A 23,823-nucleotide genomic window follows, 5' to 3' on the forward strand; every position below is an offset into this window, starting at 1 on the left:
GTTAGAAGTGTTAAGAAATCCTGTAAAGTGATTGAAAGTCTGCTGCTGAAGCTGAATGAGTCTGACTCTGACAGAAACAGCCATTTCAGGATAAAAAGCTGAGGTAATACCATAACTGTGTGCCACAGTGCATTTGGGGGAATTTCCTCAGGCTTTGTAAAAAATCAGAAATGTGAAGAAATGAATCAATAAACACATAAAGGAGCTGAGGGAATCACACAGGTGCAGATTCTGGTGAAAACAGAGAACTCCTGTGGCTGTGGGCTTTTACCTGCAGGTGGCAGAGTGCAGGCCTTCAGGGGGCCGGACGCAGCGGGCGGGTTCTTCCTGCGAGGAGGACTCCCACCGATCAGGTCCGAGTGGTGGACCCTGGAGACCGTCGGCGACTGGGGGATGCTGGGAAGTGTGCGGGACTTAGCCAGTAGGGGCCTCTGCAACTTCCTTTCCAGCGACCTGGTTGGAGAGCGGTAACAGACGGTTACATGGAGCGTTTGGCTTCCAGCGGTTATCACAACATCAGCCCAGTTCACAACTGTGAGTTCACAACTGAAATATATTAGTTTCCACACTTGATTTAAAGGGGCACTATGCAAGATTTTTAGCTTAACTATGATACATTTCTACCGTAATTAAACATCTTTGGAGTGGTTAAATAAATAACTAAGGGATATAAAATAAAATAAAAAATAAATAAAAGGATAAATAAGGGGGAATGGAGGCTCTCTGCCTTCCATGTAGCGTCTTTTGGCCGAAAACCAAGATGCAAGATCAGTGCCTCTGTCCCGGTGTCCCTGCTCTCGTCTCGGCGACACCGCAACACAAACGTGTCCCATAACCAGTAATCTCTTGTTTATGATGGATTATGATGGATAATACATATCGCAACATATATCATATATGATAAATATATTGTATATAATAAATAAGGTTATCTACCGCTCCATGGATTGCTTTCTCGCTGGCTTCGTTGAAAACAAATGCACATGGCCAGGAGGAGGCTTGGCAAAATAGAGGAAAAGTGACCGCTTTTTCTCTGTTTTGGTCACTTTTTTCTTGATGGAGCTTCCCGTACAGTTTCAGAGTGCAAATGTTCATTGTTGTAAAAACTCACCGCTAACCCTCCTCCCTCCCCCCCTGGCCATGTGCATTTAGCTGTTGAGAAGGCAATCCGTTGAGCAATGTACTGACGTGGTAGGTAACATTAGCAAGAGATTGCAGATTACTGGACGTGTTTGTGTCACAGACCCTTAAAGCAGTCCGTGTTTCTCGCTTGACGAGATCTGGGACACCGGGTTGGAGGCGCTGATCTTGCAAGGTTGATTTTTGGCCAAAAGACCCTAAGTGGAAGACAGAGAGCTTCCATTCTCCCTGTAACGAGTCATTTAACCATCATAATTACTCCGAAGCTGTTGGTTCAAATCTTGCTTCCTCTTTAAGTCACTCAGTGATCTCTAGTTTCACTTCTACAGTCAAACAATGTGCAATGTTGAGTACGTCATTTCTGAAGTAAAGACTCTCATTTGCAGCCTTCTAGCAACTCACATTTAATCTGCCCAAACTAGACTTAATTGTTGTATGCTCCTTTAAACAAGCAATGCACATTTATATTGTCTCAAGGAGCCTACAAATTGGATTCATTTGATTGAGAGACATTTAGGAAATGATGTCTTACACAACTGAACTCAGTGTTGATAAGAAGAGACAAAAACAATACCTGCCCAGTTAAGCAACCGTGCAACACAATACCGGCACCGACCCACACACTCTACACACTCGGCTTACTGCTAATGAGCGACAAGAGAGCAGTTGTACTGATCAATAGTGAAATTACTTCCACCTCAGCATAATCAAGCTGAAGGCCATTTGGAGCACAACCAATAGAAATTGCTTTCTTTTATGGCAGTTGATACCACATACTCCCAAGTGGGAGAGCAATCAATAAGCATAATCACAAGATCGGCTTAATAGCAAATTGGTGACAAATCCACAACATGCAGCCATACAGTGCAGCAGACATCAATGATGGAACGTGATGCACATGTGTAAGCGCTGTTTTCTTATATTTATACACTGGCCATCCTGGCCTCCACAGGCAGTCGATTACACAGCAGCACAGTAGACTGTTAAAATACAAAACCTCCAATCCATCAAATAACAATCAAATGTGAACACACACACACACACACACAAATGCCAGCTCTGATCAGTTTGATGTGATCAAATTCAATGAAACGTGGCCAGCATCGCAGACATCAGAGACATCCCCGGCAGAGGAGGAAGACGTCTGACCTCCAGACTCTTTGCGTGACAAGTTTGGATATAGAACACATGATCCCCGCCTGAAAATCAGTTGAGGACATGCAAGCATGAGTTCCCCCAGACAGATGTGTCCTGACATTTTCAGTGAGCTGGGTTTTAAACACGGATTTATGAGGAGATTGTGTTCGTAATAGTATGAGATTGATTTGGCTTCGTTTGATCTTTCCAACAAAAATGCACAATGGGACGATGTGGTTATGTAAAAAAAAAAAAAAAAAAAGAAAAACATTTTTTTGATATGATTTCCCGTTTACCTGTTTCTACAGACAGATGTGAATGGAAGTGGAAATAATATTTTCATCTCACTCTCAGCAAAATAAAGTGAAATGATGACTTTAGATACATTACATAGGTTTTGCTGAAAGAGCAAACCAGGAGGACTATGCAGAAGTAAATATCAAGTGTGTAAATATCAATGAGCACTTCTCATTTCATATCAATATTCACTAATACAAGCCAGCTAATTACACAGCCTTTGATCTCAGCATAGGATCATAGCTAATGAATTAAATCCATTAGATCCTTTTCGATGGCAGATAATTAGTCAATAATTAACTGATGAAGGAATCAGTTACGCGACATCATTCATTTGTGCATTCATTACTGAGAGAGTAGACGCCTTCAAGTGGTTCATGCCAGTTTTTGTCAGCTTTTTAAAACATTTTTATTTTGCAGACAAGTGCTCTTGAGGAGAACCTTAAATGGGTCCGTGCTTGAGCGAAACACTTCAGTTCTCTTTAAACTCCCCTGGATGCCTGGCTCGGGATGTTTTCGCAGGCTTGGGGGCTATTCATCACCGGGGAGCTATAAGGTAAACCGACAGCAGGTTCAAAGTCAGCACATCCACGAGCTTGAGAAGTGAAGTACTGGCATCTGCCCGCTGTCAGCTGCTAAACTACTCCCCTGGGAGAGAAGGTGGGTGTTTGGAGTTTTGAATATTTGACCTGAGATCAGATGCTCCCCCTGCATGAGATTCAGAGCAGAGACATGGAAAAGACCTGGGATGGTCTGACGAATAGCGCTTCTGTGTTGGTGAATATCAAGACAAAGGACTGATAGTGACTGTATGCAGGCACACATACACACACGGCCGCGCTTTGATGGTGATAGAAATAGACAGGTCACTCACTCCTCAGCAATCCATACTGACTTGCATGAAGAAGCATTTGCCCGAAGCGCGCACACGCATGCATACACACACTTGTTACACTTGGCATGAGATCAAATAACTCAGGGACCACTGGTAAACACAAGTGCACACATACAACATCACACAGACGCACTCGCACAAACACAGCGGTTGGCCTCCCACCAGCACATCATGATGATAACACACTGGGCTGAACAGGCAGCCCAGGCCACTCCGACTATTTGGGCCTCACTCATCCTACAAACCTGTTGCTAAGCGACTCTACATAAATGAGGGGAGGAGAGGGGAGTGAGGGGAGAGGAGGGGAGGGGAGGGGAGAGGAGAGGAGAGGAGAGGAGAGGAGAGGAGAGGAGAGGAGAGGAGAGGAGAGGAGAGGAGAGGAGAGGAGAGGAGAGGAGAGGAGAGGAGAGGAGAGGAAGGGGGGAGGGGAGAGAGGAGGGGAGAGGAAGAGGTGTTTATATTTCCTCCCCAGAAGCAATCTGCAGTTTCACAAAAACAATGTCTTGCCCTGACTTGTAAGCATCAAGTGAACAACACATTTTCTGTTGCCAAATTTATTATCTCTGGCGCGGCAGTCACAGGAAACAACTAATTTTTGTTAGTGCATGTGTACAGTGCAAAGTGTAAGAAACTAAAATACAATAGGTTTTTTTTCTTTTTTAAATAAGAATAACACGGAGCAGGAAAAGGTGCGATAGGGAAAGAATTATTGGATGACGGTGTGTGAAACTGCATATTACAACAGAACAGATTTGTATTGGAGATAGCCCACAGGCCCATAACCAACAATCAGGTTCTGCACATGCTTCTAACCGCCCGACGGCGTAGACAGCTCAGACAATTTTTTCTCACCGCAGGCATACGACACACTTTGCTCTCACTTCCACAAGAACAAGTTTTCGTGCATCAGATGTACAGCAATTTGTACTAGTGACCTATTTAAAATGCTAAAAGTGGCGCATGCACATCCCTGACTCCTCACGGCTGAGCAGTACGTGAAGTGGTTTCCCAACCCAGATATTAAAATGTATATCTGAACCGCTGAGTGGAGTCTTCCTCAGCGAGTTTCTGCCATCATCTGCCTTGATTCAAGTTGAAGTCCTGACTGACAGGGGATCTGTTTCTGCTAGCTTGATTCAGTGTAGTACGACGGTGAATGGCAGCGTCTAGTGTAGTGATGAGAGCTATCCATGGTGCTGAATCAATTTCAAACACACACATACGCAGAGTACAGCACATTCTCATCACGCTCCTTTTTTACACACATAGCTGAGGAATTTTTCATGAAACTTGTGAAAAGATACAGAAGATTTAAATTCTCTGATTAAACCATTTTAAGGTTTAACACAGACTGAAACAATTCAGACCAATGACTTTTATGTAACTTCTTTTTTTTAATCTTTGTCTAAATTCAGTCAAACATTCATCCTGCTGGTACTTCAGTACTAATGAATGTTCCATTTATTAATGAACTCAACTACTGAATTCAGTTCCTCCGAAGCCAGTTAAATAGCCCATATAGTTACTTATTCATGAGCTAAACTTGCTGCTCGGTGCTGAGCCATTCATTAAAAGTTCTTGCTCAGTATTCATGTGTGCTCGCCGTGTTTGAATGCGGATATGTGTTTTTAGAGGTGAGACATTGCTATCGTCTTCTCCCCTCGCTCCTTTTGTCCTCCTTATGCTTCCTTGCATTTCCATTTTATTCCTCTTTGCTCTGCCAACTCCTTTTTGAGACGCCACTGTCTTGTCTACGTGATTCCTGGATATTGAAAAGTCTGTAGCTTCTATTTCTCAGTACTGAGGAGAGAGGACTTGAGCAACACCTTCGGAGTGACCCCGCGGAGCAGAAGGATACGGTTTGATTAACCTCTGTCTTCATCTCTCAGTTATTCAGTCGACACCGGCCGTGCAGTCGCTGGTTGAATAAATTGAATGAAACTGCTTTTGAACGGCTTAAGTGACGAGCGGGAGCAAAAGGCTTCCATTGTGGACTTGCAGACCTATCTCTACATATTACGAAAAAGATGGACATTAACTTCTTCATTACAGACTGATTCATCATCTCTCGCCATTTATTACGGACTGATCCCGACTTGTCACTATTCATTAGTTTCCCAGGGACGGCACAGTTAGTCCGTAACCATGAATCTGAATGTCCGATCAGTGGAAGCAAATTAATGAATTTCACATTAGACTCGTGTTTTCTCCACAGCAGAATGGAAAATGGATAACACAAAAAACAATGTTGACTCCAAGTTAAGGTATCTTCATATTTAAATTGCAATTAAGTTGTAATTGTTTGGTTTAATTATAATAGAGAAAGAAAAGAAAAGTTGAATGGGTTCAAAGAGTTATTGAAAGGTTATGGCGAAATCTGTCAAAGGTGGAAATGTGATGTTTTCAGAGGTTAGTTAGTGTATAGTGAGTCTAAATTTTCAAAGTAGAAGGTGGTAGGTGATGTTATTACACAGAGCGGGAGAAATCTGGTTAACAGTCACTACATTTGTCTTTATGTAACGCATGTACTGTATGCATCTTAGCATCTGCTGCTGTTCAGTGACGGACAAAGGAGACGGAGCTCGTCTGTGCTGGTCCAACATCTACAAACAGACTTATTGCAACTCTGATAGCCCCCCCCAAACCTCTATCGGCTCTTCCTCGTGGATGAGGATGAGTAGAGACAGAACAGGCATGACAGAAAAAGAGCAATAGAGGAGGGAAAGAAACCATAAAAGAAGCCAAGCAATAAAGGCTGAAAGTCTGAGAGATGATGGTGGGAGATGGAAGGGCGTAGGAAGGGGGTGGCTGGTGAGAAAGAGACAGTGAGTGGGAGAGACGGAGACAAAGAGGCTGTGGGGATGAGAGAGATGCTGGATTTGTAATGGCAGGGAATCTGAGAGCTTTTTCTGTACCAGATGTCCACCCACGTTAACACTTGTGCTGTGAGTGAATGATATGAGGTTTGATGGACATTTTATACAGTGTGGTGAGATTTTTTTTTTAACACTTGTGTATGATTTTTTTTTTTTTTTTTTGCTTTCATCCTGGTTTTATATTTCAATAATAGCCAAATGGAGTTCCCTTTTAAGATGAGCATTCTGGGAGGTTTAGCATACAACGCCGCTTGTTGTCGAGTACTGATAAACTAAAACAGTAACGGAAATCTCGACTTAGATCCAAAGTTGTTGTTTTCTTCCTGTGGGGTCCGACTTTAAGCAGCGAGGAAAGCAAAAACCGAGATCTCTTTTTGAGCTGAGGATGTTTAGAACTTAACCAAGCCACACCAATTACGTTTCCAGGGTGTGAACAGCATCTGTGTGACAGCAAATTAACTGTGAATAAACAACGTAGCAGTTGAAATTCCAGTCTGTCTTCGCACAGAGCCTTAGGTATCATTACATAACATTACAAGATCCATGATATTGACATAAAATATCAAACTCTAGTAGAACAAGCAGTGATTCTGAATCATCACTTCAAGACACCTGAAGGAAATCTACCTTCTCTGCTGGAGCCACTCAGTAATCAACAGCATAAAGTTGTCATTGTCACCAGGAAGTTCCCGTGTGTGAACGTGGCGAGGCAGTGTGAGCACCGCCGGCGTGAGCAGCAGGTCGACTCTCTTCAATCTCTTCCTCCCTCTTACTGTCATCTCCTTCTTCCTTCCATAACATAAGCAGCGTATCGACTTCATCCTCTCAATGTCTATCTATAGAAAAGCCTCGGCATTCAGAAAGAGAGAGACAGAGAGAGAGAATCCATAGTAGCCAGCCGCACCATGCCTGACAGCACACATCCACCACACCTCCAGACTTATGTAACACAAACGCTCGCTCACACATGCATTCAGACACATGCACACACACATGTATACAAACACCTGTTTATATAAATTCAGCATCACAATGACTTTTATCAAACCTATTTAAGCCTGCATTCATTGTGTTGTTTGACTATATATACTAGGGGTGTGCCAAAAAAAATTGATTTAAAAAATAAAACAATGAAACAAATCTGCTGGCCATTTCCTTAGAATTTAAAAGGCAGTATGTTTAACTGCACTATTTTTTTAAATAAAGAGGCACTTTTAATTCTGTTACTTAAACAATATGTGATATTGCTTTTATGCAACAGTTTCAACAATTCCATCTAAGCATGGATACATGTTTAAAACTCAATAAATGTGAAAAAGACACTTTAGTCATTCTGTCTTGCAAAGCAGACTGGAGTAGATCATGAGGATCCTTTGCACACCAATAGACTGAAGCAGAAATCATTAGGAATCAAATTGTTTTGAATCGAAAATCGATTTTGAATCGAATCGTAGCCCCAAAAATCAGAATCGAATCTAATCGTGAGATAGTAAAAGATTCCCACCCCTAATATATACTACATTTAAATCATTTAATTATACATAAACACAGAGACACAGTTTGTTGTGTCACAGGGATGTGACACATGTTTACATCCATAGAGACATGTGTATATACTATGCCATGCACCATGAGGCATACCTGTGCGCTGACAGTCACGCAGACAGACATAAACACAAGTTACCTGGCCTCTGCCACAGTGCAGCAGTAACTGCCGCTGCGCCTGGAGCTCCTGCCCACCCGCAGCTCCTCTCGAGACTTTCGCCGATTAAAGTAGTCTGTGAGTTTCCCAAAACTCGCCATCTTTCCTGTCTCTTCACCTCCACCTCCCTTTTCTCCACCGCCACCCTTTGCCTTCCTTTTCCTTTGATGCGTAACACACACACACACAATAAAAAAAAAAAAAGATAGAAAAAAGATGTTTGTGGCTGTGCTCTGCAAAGCTCCTTGGCGCGCGACCTCCTGACTTGAACTGTCAGCCTCCCCTTCTGCTCCTTCCACCTGGATGCGGTGTTGCACGCTCGGCTTGTCAGCTGCAGGTCCGAGCCTCCCGACGCTCCCTCATCCTGTTGTGCAGAGCAGACCACTTTATGTGCAGCAGGAGAACGAGCCAGACCCCCGCTCTGCCTTTCTATGCCTCTCTCTCTCTCTCTCCCCTCTCCTCTCCTCTCCTCTCCTCCCCCCAACACCCTCCTCCACCTCTTTCGCTCGCTTGCTACGGCGCGCAGAGCAGAGTGCCATACACTGACTCTCTCAAAATAGTAACGTTTGTAACTGCCTCCCAATCGACACAGCAGGAGCAGTGCCCCCCCCCACCACCCACCTCCACCCTCCCCGGAGGAGGAGAGCAAGCAAGCAAGAGAGAGAGAGAGGGGGGAGAGAGAAAATGACAGTGAGCGGGAGGGAGGTGGCGGCTCAGCGTTGGTCGGTCGTCTTGTGTGCTGGAGAAAAGCAGAGCTGGTGGGAGAAAAGGAGCTGCTATGATGCTCGTACAGAAGCCCACCCCCCTCTTTCTCTCTCTGCTTTTATAGCGCATATTGTCTGTGTTGCTCTCTCTCTCTCTCTCTCTCTCTCTCTCTCTCTTTTGCTCATGCATGAATTCTTTCACACAACCGCTTGACTCCTGGGGAGCACACACACACACACACACACTGCATTCGTTCAAAGCTGGAGAGCAGGTGGCAATGATGAGCTCTGTCTCGCTCTCCATCTCTTTTCTGTCCTCCCTCTCCCCTACACACACACACACACACACACACACACACTATCATATTTAACCTGAGGTGCTCCAGGAGGATCACAACTTTCTACCGCCTGTGTGTCCGTGTATAAGGACAGCTCTCTCTCTTATTAATCCTAATGTCGTCCATAATTTAAAAAAAAAAGAACAACAACAAGTGGAGCAGTCTGGGCAGAATGACCTCCAGGCTTTATCTGAAGGAACTCCGCAGGAAGAAGAGAGGACATGAGGAAGGAGGGAAAGGAGGTAGAGGGAGGGCTCTTTGTGAAGAGCTCATTAGTGAGTAAGTGTCTGTCTGTGTGTGTGTCTCCTTCCCATATATCCAGACAGCATATATACAAGCATTCCTCTGTCTATTCACTGTCTCCTTCTCACTGTTTTTTCTCTCTTTTCATTTCAAACCAAGGGACCGTGCCCTCTTCATCAAAACCTCTCGTTTGCATCCTCCTCTTTCCTCTCCATCCCCTCGAGCCGTCTGCTTCTCTTTCCTTTTATCCATCTCCTTCCACATGCCTCGCCTTCCTACATCTCCCGTCCTCTTTTTCTGCCTCTCCTCTCCGTCTCTACTCATTCTTCTATTCAAACAGCCGGGGGGGCTTAGTTGCCTCTAAAAATGTGTGACATGATGTACATGATGCTGACATGAGAAGGCGTGAGAGGTACACTTCAAAGCTCCAGAGTGGAATACAAGTACAGGTTATAGTACGCATTTGCGGTTGCAACAGGTTTTCTGAATCAGCCAAGAGAAAATCTAACCTCCCACCACAGTGTTCACCTCCATGGTTACTTTGTTTACATATTACTGATGATAAAATACAGCTTTCATGAAACTATCACTATCATTTTAGGGGTGATCTGGGTCAGTGCTACTTGGAATGATATAACTGACCAGATCAAGATCAGTAAAGTTGGTAATATACATTGAAAAACAGATTTTTCTCTGTCATTAAACAAGAAGCAGTTTCTCCTGCTTGAATGACAAACTTGCAACACTAGTAGCGCCACTTACAAATTCATCTACAGAGTATTTGTTTGTGAGAACTGTGTGCCTATTTGTTAAAATGAAATGTATGTATGCATTGTTGTGCAGGCAACAGCATGTAAAATTAAAATGACTATAACGTACGGCCAGAAAGAAGCAAAGTCGATCCACATTACCATCAACTGGTTGGCATCCGTGTTTGAAAAATGACTTAAATAATTAATCAGATAGCACTTACAAATTCTCTGTGACTTGACTAATCTATTGATCAGCTAATTGCTTCAGTTCTAATCATCACTAATTAGCAAGAAATAATGTGAGCATGCATGTTTGAGGATATTGTGAAGGGGGGGGGGGGTTAGTCATGGGGGACAGATCAATGGAGAGATGGGCTTTAAACCAAAGTTGAGTCAGAAAAATATCAATGAGTACCAAGGCTTGCCAAAATAAACAAAAAATAATTAAGACGAGCATAATTAAATCAAAGAAAAACATGAGGAAGAATTCCTGAATTTATGAATTAAAAACAGAGAAAATAAATGGAGGGATGAATGAAGAGCACAGATTTAAAGGGCTGTCAGGTCTGGCAGATAGATGCTGCAGTAAAAATGGGGATTACACTAAAAATAAAGTGGAGAACATGAAGTTAGATACAGTTGTTCTTGCACTTTCAGAGGAGGATGAGAGGAAGCGGTGTTTGGCATTACCCGCTGGGAAAATAGATCTCTCCAGCCGCTGCAGTTTGTCTCTGACACTGGCCCAGGTCGTAAAGTGAGCAAAGCGGAGAGCTTTGTGTAAAGGGCAGCAGAGGTGTAGCTGGGTTCAACAGGAAAATGCCCTTAGATGCACTTCATTCAAGTCAAAAGGAGCAGACAACAAGGCACAGCAATGCTCTTACACTACGTGTGATCTCTGTGTGCAGGCAGACTCACTGCTGCAGTAACGACCACACACAGTGTTGTGTCCTAAACATCACCACTAAGCAATCAAAATGTCATCATAAAGACTAGACTAAATATTCAGTTCTCTTATGTATTGCACAAATTTCAGGGCAGCGTTTCTTAAGGAATTCGACTGCTGCAGAGTTTGACTTTGACAATTAGACAATGTCTGCGCACCATTGTGTGTTTGCGTGTGTTTTGTGGGCGTGTGCTCTGCTTTCTGTTTGCTGTGCCGCCGCAATCCCACGCTGCAGTTAATGTTGTGTGAAAGGTGTGGGCTGTGTGAGCTTTGCAGGTTTCCCGAGCCACAGAGTTCAGCTGATTGATCGGGTCTGGGGTCTTCCTCCCTCCTCCTCCTCCTCCTCCGTCGAGATTCTCTCCATCCCTTCCCTCTCTCTAGAGTTTGCTCTCCCCTCTCCCCTGGCTATACCCATTGATCCACGAAGCATGGTCTGATTATATTGCCCAGTAAGCACAGTGGTATTTCAGTCCAAGTCACAGAGGGAGACAGTGACAGATAAATTAGGTGAACACTGAAGTGAACAGTGTGTAGTATTAATGATTCTTAAAGTCTCAGCTGAGTGCTGATGCTAGAGTATTATTTTTTAATAGATCTGCAGCGTTACAGTCGTAGGTTCATACACAGACTCGTCACTATTAGTCTGTGTCCTGAGCCGCTGTATTTTTTACAAATTATTGCACATTTGCTGCAGCTGTAGGTTAATTCAGGAACAATTTTGTATCTGTATCGACAGAAAATCTCCCCCTCCTGCTTTTGCCTTATTTTTAATCATAAGGTGAAGGAGATAAGGTGGATTCTGAAGATAGCAGTTGGTTATTAATGTTTATGCTTTTTTCTCTCTGTTTCCTCTCTCACTTGTAAATGCAGCAGAGGCAGTGCACAAATCTTTATCCAACATGTCAAAAACATTCTGGGTCATCCGCACTCCCCATTACACGCAGGACAAACCCAGTGAACGCTTGTGCATAATATTGATTCAACTATACCTCCTATAAATCTTATTTTGGAATGTTTCACTATTGCAACACTCCTGTAAAGTACTTTGCTCCACTTCTGAGGGAAGGGGGGGGGGATAAATCTTTTGGCTGATAAACTGTCTGTTTTAAAGAGCTGGAGAGATGGAGAAATGGAAAGAGAGAGCCAGAGAGAAAGGGAGAGAGAGAGAGAGAGAGAGTTGAGAGGATTCACAGAGACACAGACACAGAGAGGATCTTAACAACAAAAAAAAAAAAGGATACGGCAGCAACAGAGCAAGCACGGAGCCTCTGAGGGGAATTTACTACCACAGCGAGGGAGAGCCGAGCTCAAACTATTGATAGCTGCGGCTTCTTTTTGCCTTTAGTCTGCATTTGGCTCTAAAATTGTTTTTGGCTGTTGAATAAATCATATATCACTGTTTTCTGAGGGCTATTTTCATTCAACCACAAAAACATCCTCACGTTGGCAGCAGCATCCATCTGGGAACACAATAGCCTACTTGGGTTGAGTATGTTTCCACTGAACTTACATGGAGATGTGGACACTGGTCATTTTAACTTTACCTTATTTATTTTTTTATAATTCAATCATGTTTTATAATTGAATTGATTATTGAGTAATCTATCAACTCATCCACCAAAACACAGTGTGACATGCAGTAGCTCAGTGCATCCTGTATTGTAGGCCACCTGGGTGGAGCCTCACTCACAAACAATGAACTTTAAAGCTATAGTTCGTAACTTCTACGTGTCTGTAAATATCTGTTTCACCCAAGCCACTACAAGAGATGATACAACTCTGATTAAGCCGTTCGGGTCCTCTAACACTTCGCAGGTATTGCAGCCTGTAACTCGGATGGATGTTTTTCCAACCTGTGAAGTCGTACCAGTTCGATCTGGTACGAGTTCACGGGTCGGAAGTTACGAGTTTGACGGCTGTTTCACGGGTAACACATCAGTTACAGGTTGCCTGGAACGCTCGTCGTGACTTGAAGTCGTAACTTACAGGTTCAACAGCCTGCCTGGAACCCAGCATAACGCGTTCTACTGGGTTTTACCTGACAACGAAAAGGGAGGGGGGAGGAGAGCGCTGCTAGAAGCAACATGGCGGAGAACCTGAAGAAGCGACCAAGAGGTTCAGAAGTGGATCCTACTAAAAAGAAAAAGCCTTCCCGTTCAGCAGAAGAAAGAGAGTGACAAACGGTAGCGGTGGGGAGGGGAGGGGCGGGTTACACCGGGCCATACGCCATATTGAGGTGTCGGCCGTATCGTTGTAATAACACAGAAATCCTCTAGGGGGCGATAGAAGTTACGCACTATACTGTAGCTTTAAGTTATTTTTAAATTTGTTGCATACAGTATTCTTCATTTGTTAAAAAAAAGAAAACTCTTCTGTTGTTGACCCCTCTGCTGGTAAACCTGGTACAACTGTCATCTGCCTCGCTGTTTACACACATCACCAGCTCTGGTTCTTTTTACCTGACAAACAGGAGCTTAATGAAGTCACGTGAACATGATGCTTTACAAGCTTTCAACACACACACACACAGATTACACACACACACAGCTGTCAATTCTGGTCCATGTGGTTGGCAGCTTAACAGCCCAAAACATTCCTGTGTGCATATCATCTGTTTGTAGCTAATAATAGCTAGATGTATGTTTCATGAAGGATCAATATGCCATAGTACCACAGTAAAGTGGAATCTTTAAACAGGTACAGTATCAGCCGTTTATGGTCAGGTTTTCTTTCTCACCTTCAGCTGGTATCATGTGATCTCACACATCCTGTAACTGTGAGGTTACAATGTGAATGTGAAATATCTGTAATCACAATAATGAAATCAACATGGCCTGGTGACAGACTAAATATTGACAATGATACACCTTGATAAGTGCGTCAGTACGCTCTGCTGCTCATTTGACCAGAGAGAAGCAGCGAGCCGTGGAAGAGAGTGAAAGACAGTTTGAAGAAGCTTCTTCCTGTAATTACTGTGGCTGCATTCAACAGCCTCCCTGCTGGGACTCGTCAGACAGGACCATTCACCAAATGAGTCACGTACAAAATCTGTGTTGTTCACAATAATAAAAAAAAAAGAACACCATCATTTTGGAGCACACCGGAAAATATCTTTGATTTCCTCATGAGATGATATGCAATCTCAATAGAAGGACACACGCACGCCACATGCTGAGGATGAGCACTACTACTGCCTATGTGAGTCATCACAGGGCGCTGCTAAGCAGCCTCAGGTTAACTTCTCCCCCTCTCTCTCCCGGTGTGAGTGTTCAGGCAGTGACGTCCCTGCCTCTACGTCTGCCTTCACCTCTGCAAACCTTCTTCCTTCCTTCCTTTTATTTCCTTTCTTTAGTCACATCTCCCTTTAGCTCTCAGCTTGGCTTCTCCGTTCACCCTCTTCTGCCTTTTCCTGTGTCTATTACCATAAGGATTCTACAAAAACCTTGCATATACCACATGCGGTATTCAAACAGGTTTTACAACAGCTTTCAACTGTCTACAGGTACCTGTAAAACCACAGCTTCAATTATATTATCAAAATGACTCTTTGTTAAGTTCAATTACACTGTGATTTGCTGTGACTAAGAAAATCATTCTCGCTGCAAGCATGCCACTTCCATGTCAGCTGTATGATAACTAAAGTATTTAGAAAAGGCCTTTTTTTTGATCTCTTTGAAAACGTTTCTCCTCTGATCATCTAAGCCTAACAGAAACCTAAATTCTGTTTGATTATGTTATGTAATTCCAATAATCTCCGGTTTTTCAAAATGTCCACACGTCGACAAAGTGCTGTCGCTGTCATTTATGTGATTATGCAAAGCCAGGAAGACAACTGAGAAGACCACTCCTCTCTTCTGTGGAGGATTAGCCGGTCACAGTTAACTTGTATGTAATGATATCAGTTCATGCACCATCTTAGGCAGCAAGTCTTGTGTGCAGAGATCACACACACAAATGGTGGTTATCTTTCCTTTTTTTTCTTTTTTACAGTGCTTTGTATGCTTCTGTGCACTTTTCTCAAACTGAATTTAAATCGTACAACAATATATATTTTCTCCATCTTTCTCTGGCAGTGATTCATCCTTCCTGTACACATACACAGCAGCTAGGTTTTTCAGAGACTCTTTTAAAGAATAAGTGACATATGTGGAAGAGTGTGTGTCTGTCTGGTTGGCTCTGTATCCAGCTCAAAGGCTGATCAGAGAGGAACAAACAGCAGCTGGGTACCGCATGATTCATATCCCCTACTGACATATTATGGATTTTGCAAAGTGTCTGTCTGTCTCAGTCATACACTTTCTCAATTATACTGTATGTATGTGTGCATGCACATACATGTGACAGGAGCATTTACTCTTTAGGGCAGCTTATGGATCGTTATAGCCGGCTGCTATACAACTGTATGCTCAAAATCATGTTTGCCTGAGAGCTGCCGGTGAGTCGAGATGGTTTCTGTCAAATCTCGTTTAGTTTGTAGATTATGAACAAAAGGTTGTGGTGTAATTGGGTTTGCTATATCTGCTTTTCCCTTACACTGATTCAAAGTCAAAGGTAAGTGACTTTTTTTTTCAAATGTGAACATTGCATTTGGGAAAATAATAATCAGCTACAGAAAAAAAAGCTTTTTACACAGCGCACAAATTGAAACATTAAAGCAGGAGGAAAGAGTGCTTTTAGTCTCGTTTGCATTACTTTAGCTCTATTGAAAGGCAGTCGGAATGCTTTTTTTTTTTTCTTTTCATGTTAAAGGTGTTTTATCCTGTTAGACCATAACAGCAGAATCAGGGTGTTTCTAAAACGGCCCCATGTTTTTATATTGAAATGAATACAAAAACAAGGAATAAATGTCCACCATTATTGATTTATATTATCTCATGTGACAAATGGCAGCCTAGAAGGGACGGAAATATAAAGCGGTACGCACTGGGAAACGGCAGTAATGTACCGTGTATGCAATTTGTAGTAACTTGCCTGAAACATAAAATATCAGGTGGGGTATTTTTTTTTTGCGCAATCAAATGAGAGACTCTGCTTCTCTCTGCCTTGCACTCCATGTGAGCCAGCTCTCCTTTGGCTCCAAGTTAAGATTTTTAATTAAAGTGTGAGTACAAAGACACGTGCACGCAAATCACAAGACGACAACTGAGAAATGTTAAAAAGCTGAATTCAGTGTACTCTAAAACTGCTGCCATCTCCCTCCCACTTATAAAAGTCGGCTTCTCCCAGAACTGTTATAACGTCGGCACGATTCTCAGACGGTGTCTTCCATCTTTGAGGGGAATGCCCTCGGGGAGGAGCGACAGACTTCTTTGTTTTAATGCGAGAGGTTGAGAACAGGTACAATCCATCTCTGCAGCAGTAAACCACTGGCACTTTGTTTGTTTGTTTTGCTTTTAGCTTGCTGTCTTCTCTGTATTCACGTGTGGTATTTTGCAATAGACTATTTATTGTGTTGTTTTATCAGTGTGCTGCGTTTGTAAAATAGAGCACTTCTCTTCAAAAAGACTAAATGAGGACTGTTTTATAAATGCACTCACAGGCAGTCAACACACAAGTAAGTAGGAGTGCATAGTGTGTGTGAACACACCCGGGTGGAAAAGCATTTTTCTCTAAATTAATCATCTTCAGTGAGGAAAATAGAAATGTTCTGCCTGGAGGACTTGGAAGCAGGTGATGCTGTCTCTCTCTCTCTCTCTCTCTCTCTCTCTTCATAACTCTGTCTTCTTTCTGGCTGTGTATTCATCACTTCCTCCCTCACTCTATAAAACCACCCCACCTCTCCCTGCTGCTTAACAGTCTGACATATACCACAATTTAGAGAGCTTCCAGTCCAGAGGGCTGGTCTGAATAAAAGATGAAGCAATGTAAGTATCGACTGCTGACTTTGAACTTCTCTCTCTCTCTAACTCCATTTACCTCCCCCAAACCCTTGACCTCTAACACCGCTGACGCATCAGCGCTTCCAGGGTGTAGTTTGAAGTGTTGATCGACGTTAAAACCACGTCATGTCCAATTTTAAAAGACGATCACGTAAATAAGAACGTAACATTGCCTGAGACGTGAGGTAATGTCAAACGTTAAAGAGAGGAGTTTGCTTTTGGTTATAAAAGAGTTTCATATTAATGTGGATGAATCTACGTTACCCACACTTGTTAAGAGTCCATTTTCAATAAATATAATGTTTTGTTTTAAGTGGTCGACTCGCACAGCATTTCCTAGTTTTGGTTTCCCGGACGCTGCCCAGCGGGTCATGGGAATAACGCTGCCGGATCACTAGTTGGCATCGTTTATGGTCGGAACTACAACGGTATCTGATCGTCTTCAAACCTCCGACTTTCATTCTTGATCAATGAAAATATTCTTGTCGCTTCAAATGTTGTCGCTTCCGTCCGCCTTGCGCCGGTCCAAGAATTTCACCATGTGTGCGGAGGCTCATGGGAAATGTAGTGTGAAAACACTTCCGCTTTCCGAAACTCCTCATAGTCCCTTTAAGTTAATTACAGCTCAATGCAAACACAAGCAAATAAACGTCAGTTAGTGTGAATATATTCGCAAGGATCCTCTGGTCATTACAGTATTCCCACTCATCTTCCGGAAAGTTCCAGCTTCCTTCCAGTGGTGGTTTTCCAGCATAATCCCATGTGATTAGAGAGCTAATCAATTCTCCTTGGGGGTTTACTCACTGAGGTGTTAGGGTGTAGCTTACACACACACACACAAGCTTTCTGACAGCAAGTTGGTGTAGTCAGCAGAAAAGGCCATCCTTTAAGCCACCATGTCAGTGAGTATCTGGTGTGTATGAGCATCCTCAGAGCGGCGCATTAAATCTCTAGCAGCTCTCACATCTCTTTGAACCTCCGCTGGATTTCATACAGTTCAGAGTCACTGAATCTGGCAGCGACTGCATCTCGACTTGGTGCGAGGACCGTCAGCGTGTTGATGATATAACCCACTACTATAATATTCAAAGCATGTTGTGGTGTCTTTTTTTGTTGTTTTTCAATCTTCTAAGCAGAGAAACCGTTCTTTCCCTGAAAACAATCTCATTCTCTCTTGTTTCCTGTTTTGCCTCTCTCCGTCTCTTCATCGACTGAGTGACACTCACACAGCATCTTCACGCTTTCACTGCTGTCTTTGTTTTTCTCTCCCATAAACAACTTAGAAAGTAATTTTTTACCCCCACACTCACACACACACACACACACACAAACACATTTCACTCATGTCTGATGTCCGGCCGGCTGCCCACCACGATTCATTACGTGGCGATTCACTTAGACGCTGTGTGTCATTCCACATCGTCATTACAATCTGAAGAGTGATTAGGCTGCCACTGGTGTGTATGTTTGCGTGTGTATGTGGAGGCGGCGTGTTTGACGTGAGATGAGTGGAGTGCTCACCCAGTGGCGGTCGCAAAACAAAACAACACACAATCATGAGTCTTTTTCTGGCTGAGTGGATGGTGTTTTGTAACAAATCTCCATCTGACACAGCGAAGGATGCAATAACAAGCCAGAAACAAGTGGGAAAACACAATGACATTAAAAAGCATGGAGGGCGAGTTAGCCCGTAGTTGTGCACACGTGTGAGTGTTTGTAGAGGCTTTTCACTGCGTGCTGAGATCATATCTATCTGCAGACACAGACGTGAGACCTTTCAGCTATGTTGTTCGCACAGACTTGGAGAATTGGACACACACACACACACACAAAGTGAAGCGAGAGCACACAAACACAGAGACATTTTCCCTGTGTGGCAGCAATAATCTGTCTTCTGAACCCAGACGCATGCAGCAGCCTTCCACTCAGCAGTCAGCACGCATGCATAGTGATGAGCACAACAACATAAACAGCCACCTCAAGGACCCACTTGTGACACGGATTAAAACAAACACTCAAAGCTACGGCAAAAACAACCCAACGGGTTCTGACGTCAGCGTTGTCGGGGCCAAACAAAAGCTGGACCCGTGGCTCCACGAGGAAAAAGCATTAAGTGTTCCCTCACATGGCTTTGTAAATGACGCATCTTTCATTTCACGCTGCTTCTGTGTACTTTGAAGGACCTTAGGAGGGGGTGTAGCGGCTTAAGTCGTTTCTGCTTGTGGCATGGACATAATGCACCCTGGGTAAATAATAGGAAAGTTAAGTGCACCATGTGTCGTCGCGTGTTGTCCGTTCCACATAAATTACTGCGGTGCAACGGCCAGAAATATTATCATCGACTTGTTTGTGCGGCGCTGTGTTCTCCTGCCTGACAGCTCGCCTCCAAATGACCAATTAGGCCTCTTCTAGTGACCCCTTCACTGCAGTAGATAGTATTTACTCAGCTCAGCTCATCAGAGTCCAGACTAACAAAGAAACATCTCTGCTCTACTCCTCCAGTTGTACGTTTCTTGACTTAACTTCTTAACTTGCACAAAAAGAGGAGAAGCTACATGATGATACGCGAAGTTTGTAACCTTATGGGTTAGTTCTTATTCACCCCTCTAGAAATGCACATTAGGATGTTTACTGTTTTATTTATGCTGTACTTTAAAATATCTGAAGTGTTTAAGAACCAGATTTTCTGGTGAGCAGATCCCTCTGCCTCCAATTCCCCTAAAATGTTAATTTACTGTAAAGTCGGCCATTAGGCTGCGGTCATCATCCCCTTCAAACAGCTTACAACTCCATTTCTCTACACTGATTTCTTCATGGGCTGTATGAATAAAGTCAGAACCCCTGATCAGACTGCAGCCAGATTAACCTCAGGTCAAGTCATTTCATCCCTAGAAAAGGGAACTGGTGAATTTGCTGTGGTCAGTTGCTCCAGACAAATGATTCTGATGTTAGCAGAGACAAGAGGGAAATGAATGAGCTGTTAAAGCCTCTAAACACTGCTGTACTACGGTCACCTCACCTCCGTTCTTTGTTGCCCTATTAAAAGCTTGGATTGAGTTGTAATAACGGGCTTCCTGTCACTTTCTGGAAAGAGCACAAAGCTCGTTGAGTTGACATTTTAACTGTCTTGGTTTCCAATGAACCCGAACCGTGATCACACATCAGCGCCATCCATCACATAAAAGCCAGCACCACTGAAGTCCCTGACAGCATGGTGATGGTGATGATGGTGATGATGATGGTGATGATGACTCTTACATTGTCCTCAAAGGATTGCTGACCAGGCTACTAATACATTCCAGCATCCAGTGACTGTATAAACACAACAACACAAAATCTACTCAGCTAATTAAAACTTTAAATTCCTCAGTAATTACATTTGGCTGAAATTTAAACCTATTATTTTGTTTGGCTTCAGAATATATTAAATTTAAACTTGTTAAACTTCATATCTGAAGCAACTAAGGTACAATAACTTGTCACAATGATAAGGCAGCTGTGGATGACTTGACTGGCAAAAGGATATTTGATTAAAATCTAATCATTTTGAGTCATTTTATGGAAAAATACCAAATATCCGCGAGCTCCACCATACCGCATGAATCAGTGATAGAAATAGAAATAGAAATAGAAATACTGAATAATCTGTCATAAAAAAAGTCATATTTTTTATTTATAATCTAAAACAACTACAACCAGCCTTACAAAAAACTCAGTTAGTGAGAGTAAACTGTGCTGACAGTCAGCATCAAACTCAAGTGATGCTTTATATTATTCACTCTGTGAGCTCATCGCTTCACACTCAAAACTAATGGTTGTGTCGCCCCCTAGTGACTGAAAACCTCAACCTAACAGAAATCATAATTATGCTTAGCCTTATCTTGTCTGGGCTGAGTCAACACAACAGTAATTGGAATGCACCAAGTGTCAAACAATTGCTTGTTCTGCTTTTTGGTTTCCATATGAAAAAGATAAGCTCTATTACAATTGTTTTATTAGAAATATTGGCTTGTGTTCTTGGTGGTGGTGGTGGTGTGTGTGTGTGTGTGTGTGTTTGTGTGTTCTCGCAGAAAAAAAAGAAAAGGACGGACAGACATAATGATAACAAAAATATACACATAGACGGAAAGAAAACCACACACACCACAATGAACATCAGCACACTCTCTGACTCCACCGGTGTTTATCTAACAACACTGTGTTCGAGTACCAGCACGAGTACCTGTGTGTGTGTGTGTGTGTGTGTACTATGGGGTGCATTTATAACCCCTTTCCTTGTTACCATGACTCACCAGTGAGTCACAGGCCAGTGAAAGGAGCAGGAGTTGTGCAAGTAAGGAGTCCCTCTCTGCCACTCAGGTCGGTGGTGTAACCTCATCATTAAGAGAAAGCTAGACACATTGGTTCAGGAGCCAGGGGGGGTGGTGGATAATGAGCAGGATGATTCAACACTGATGTGTCACAGTCAATTTGAGACATGAAGGGTGGGGGGGGCACTGACATACTGTAAATGAATGGTTTCACTTGACAGGTTGGGGTGTAGCAAGTAGGAGGAAAAAGCATGTAGGCACGCATCCCTTCCCCGGCGCAGTCACAGGTATGAATTATACATGCTGCATCTACTTGTGCCAGTGAGAGATAGCTATAATGAAATGACAAGAGGTGTGTGTGATTCACACACACACACACACACACACATACTTGAATGAACAGTCACACACATACACACACACAAATGCGCGTGCACTATACCCCAGAAACACAATGCCAAATCCCGTTTCTGCTATCTGCAGAAATGTGTTGAGAATAAGGGAGGAAGACATGCAATAGAGCCAAGTAGATAAAATTCCCATGGCTGTTATCACACTCTGCCCAGCCACAGCAGCACTGACAAAGGGAAGGGAAGGGATATATTTGCAAAGGAAGCTATTTCACTGTGCAGCAGAGAAAGCAAAAAAAAAAAAAGCTTCTGAAGGAGAGTAACAACATGTAATAAAAGCTGAATACAAGATTGATAGATAGACAAATGTCAGAATCTATCAGTCCAGTCTCGCAGCGTTGAGCTGAATAGCTCATTCACAAAGGGGGAGTGGAGGTATGCAGGGTTAGGTAGGCTGCCTATACAGACAGCTGAGTTATTGCTCCTCTGTGGCATCATTTCCAGCCTTCTTCTTCCTTTTTTTTTTTTTTTTTCCTCTGCTGAAAGGGAGACAAGTTAGCTCTGCCCGTTGTTTGTTGATATATAATTGTTTTTACCGCCATGAATTCATGCTCACTTCCCAGAAAGTCTGTTCATTACATCAAACTGCGACCTTTTGAATGCTGGGATGACGATAATACTAATAATTTGCTAAAAATAGAAAATCACAGGTTTTCTTAAAATGCCCAGACATGTCAGGCTGTACAACCCTCAAGCACTTGATCAACCTGTCTCGCTAAAGCAGCGAAGAGACAAGTTGGAGAAACACAGAGCATCTGTAGACATCATGTGCTGCCAAAGGACTTGTCCATGAAGAGGACTGCGACGAGGCTTGTTCTCAATTTCAGTCAAGTTGTTGAATTTTAAACAGGCGGTAGGATTGTAGGATCTTCATGTTCTTGCTTCAGTCCAAACCTTGAAGCCACCGCTGACGAATCAGTGCGTTTTGAAAGTGTTTGACTACAAAACGCCTTTCCAAAAGCCAGTGGTTTTCGCTTATACGCAGTATAGATGAAACTATTGGTTGGAAGGACCTTCATTTCCACAAGCAGTAGGATATTCATAAGAGACGCAATGAGCATAAAGAATCTATAGTCCACAGGATAAAATGCTATGCATGCAGCTGAAGCGTGGGCAACAACAGCTCCAGGAAGCCCCAAAATAGAGACAGGAAGTTCATTTGGTAAACACAATAAAACATGTTAAATGGCTGTGTAAAAGCAACTGTCACATGACACAAACACACAGACAGAATCTCTCTTACTCTATGAGTTGCTCCATACCAGCACCCTGGTGCCCCAGCGGCTCCCCGGGTTCGGGTTGGTGCTCCTCGTCTTACAGCGTGACTCCTTCCGTTTACCTGGGAACATACACAGCAATGTGTTAGCCGGCCAGAAGGTTAGTTAGCTTCCTAGTTACGCTATCTCATCACTCATTTTAGACAGATTTCAACAACGTACAGTGAGCACAATGGCCGTTTGTCCTTTGTGTCCGTCACCCTCTCTCTGTCTCTTTAAGGGCCTCTGGAGGCCTCTTGGATCTTGAGGTGTTGAGTTTCAAAGTTGTCTTCATACTGTGTGATTTATGATGAAAACAGAGCTAACCTCAGTTTCTCTGGCTTTCCCAGCCTTGCCTACGTAATTACTACCCAGTATCCCATCACTCCACATGGGCTACTGAGAAATTAAAGAAGCACTAAAATGAAAGTGTCCATGATTATCAAGTTCTCTCTTTTGTTTTATCTTTGTCATTTCATTCTGACAAAGGATCCTGTTAACACACACTTGAACATCTGATTTCAGCTCGAGAGCATATTTAACACGATGAAAGACTTTCTTAATCATCACTAACAAACCTTCCTGTATACCAATAACACTGACCCATTTCTCACTCGAGGAAACACAACGTGAATCTAATTAATATTATTCATTTTAATATGAGGTAATTATGCAGAGCTGCAGCACCTGGATGAAGCGCGTATCGGTGGCGACACCTCTCTCGCCCCGAGCCTGCATGTTAATTAAGCAGAACATCTGGCAAGAGGGAAACATACTGTCAAGCTGAACCGACGGGACCTTGATCCAGAGAAGCGCTGGATGTTCTGGAAGGTGAAACACAGTTGAATTTTGGGATGCGCGTGTCTCGCTGTGCCAAGATCTGCTACAGTTAAGATTGATAAGCAGCCAATCCAAGCTTTCACTGGTTTGATATAAAAATC

The 23,823-nt window shown here is 43.1% G+C and overlaps 1 protein-coding gene across 5 annotated transcripts in view; it reads right to left on the reverse strand.

Annotated features, from left to right (window-relative positions):
- Positions 1-23,823, reverse strand: part of ankfn1b (ankyrin repeat and fibronectin type III domain containing 1b) — a 134,042-nt gene that overhangs the window by 106,027 nt on the left and 4,192 nt on the right. For 4 of the 5 annotated variants that reach the window (XM_085761100.1, XM_085761104.1, XM_085761101.1 and 1 more), the window contains exons 2-3: positions 22,870-22,965; positions 272-453 (exon numbers count right to left, since the gene is read on the reverse strand). In XM_085761100.1, the coding sequence (XP_085617226.1) occupies positions 272-453; positions 22,870-22,886 (199 nt within the window). In that variant the 5' untranslated portion in view covers positions 22,887-22,965. Of the gene's footprint in view, positions 1-271; positions 454-8,029; positions 8,493-22,869; positions 22,966-23,823 lie in introns of those variants that run through there. The other variant, XM_085761099.1, reaches the window with a different exon arrangement.

Source organism: Trachurus japonicus, chromosome 19 (assembly GCF_045865225.1).
Source record: "Trachurus japonicus isolate A0001 chromosome 19, Traja_1.0".
NCBI lineage: Eukaryota > Metazoa > Chordata > Actinopteri > Carangiformes > Carangidae > Trachurus > Trachurus japonicus.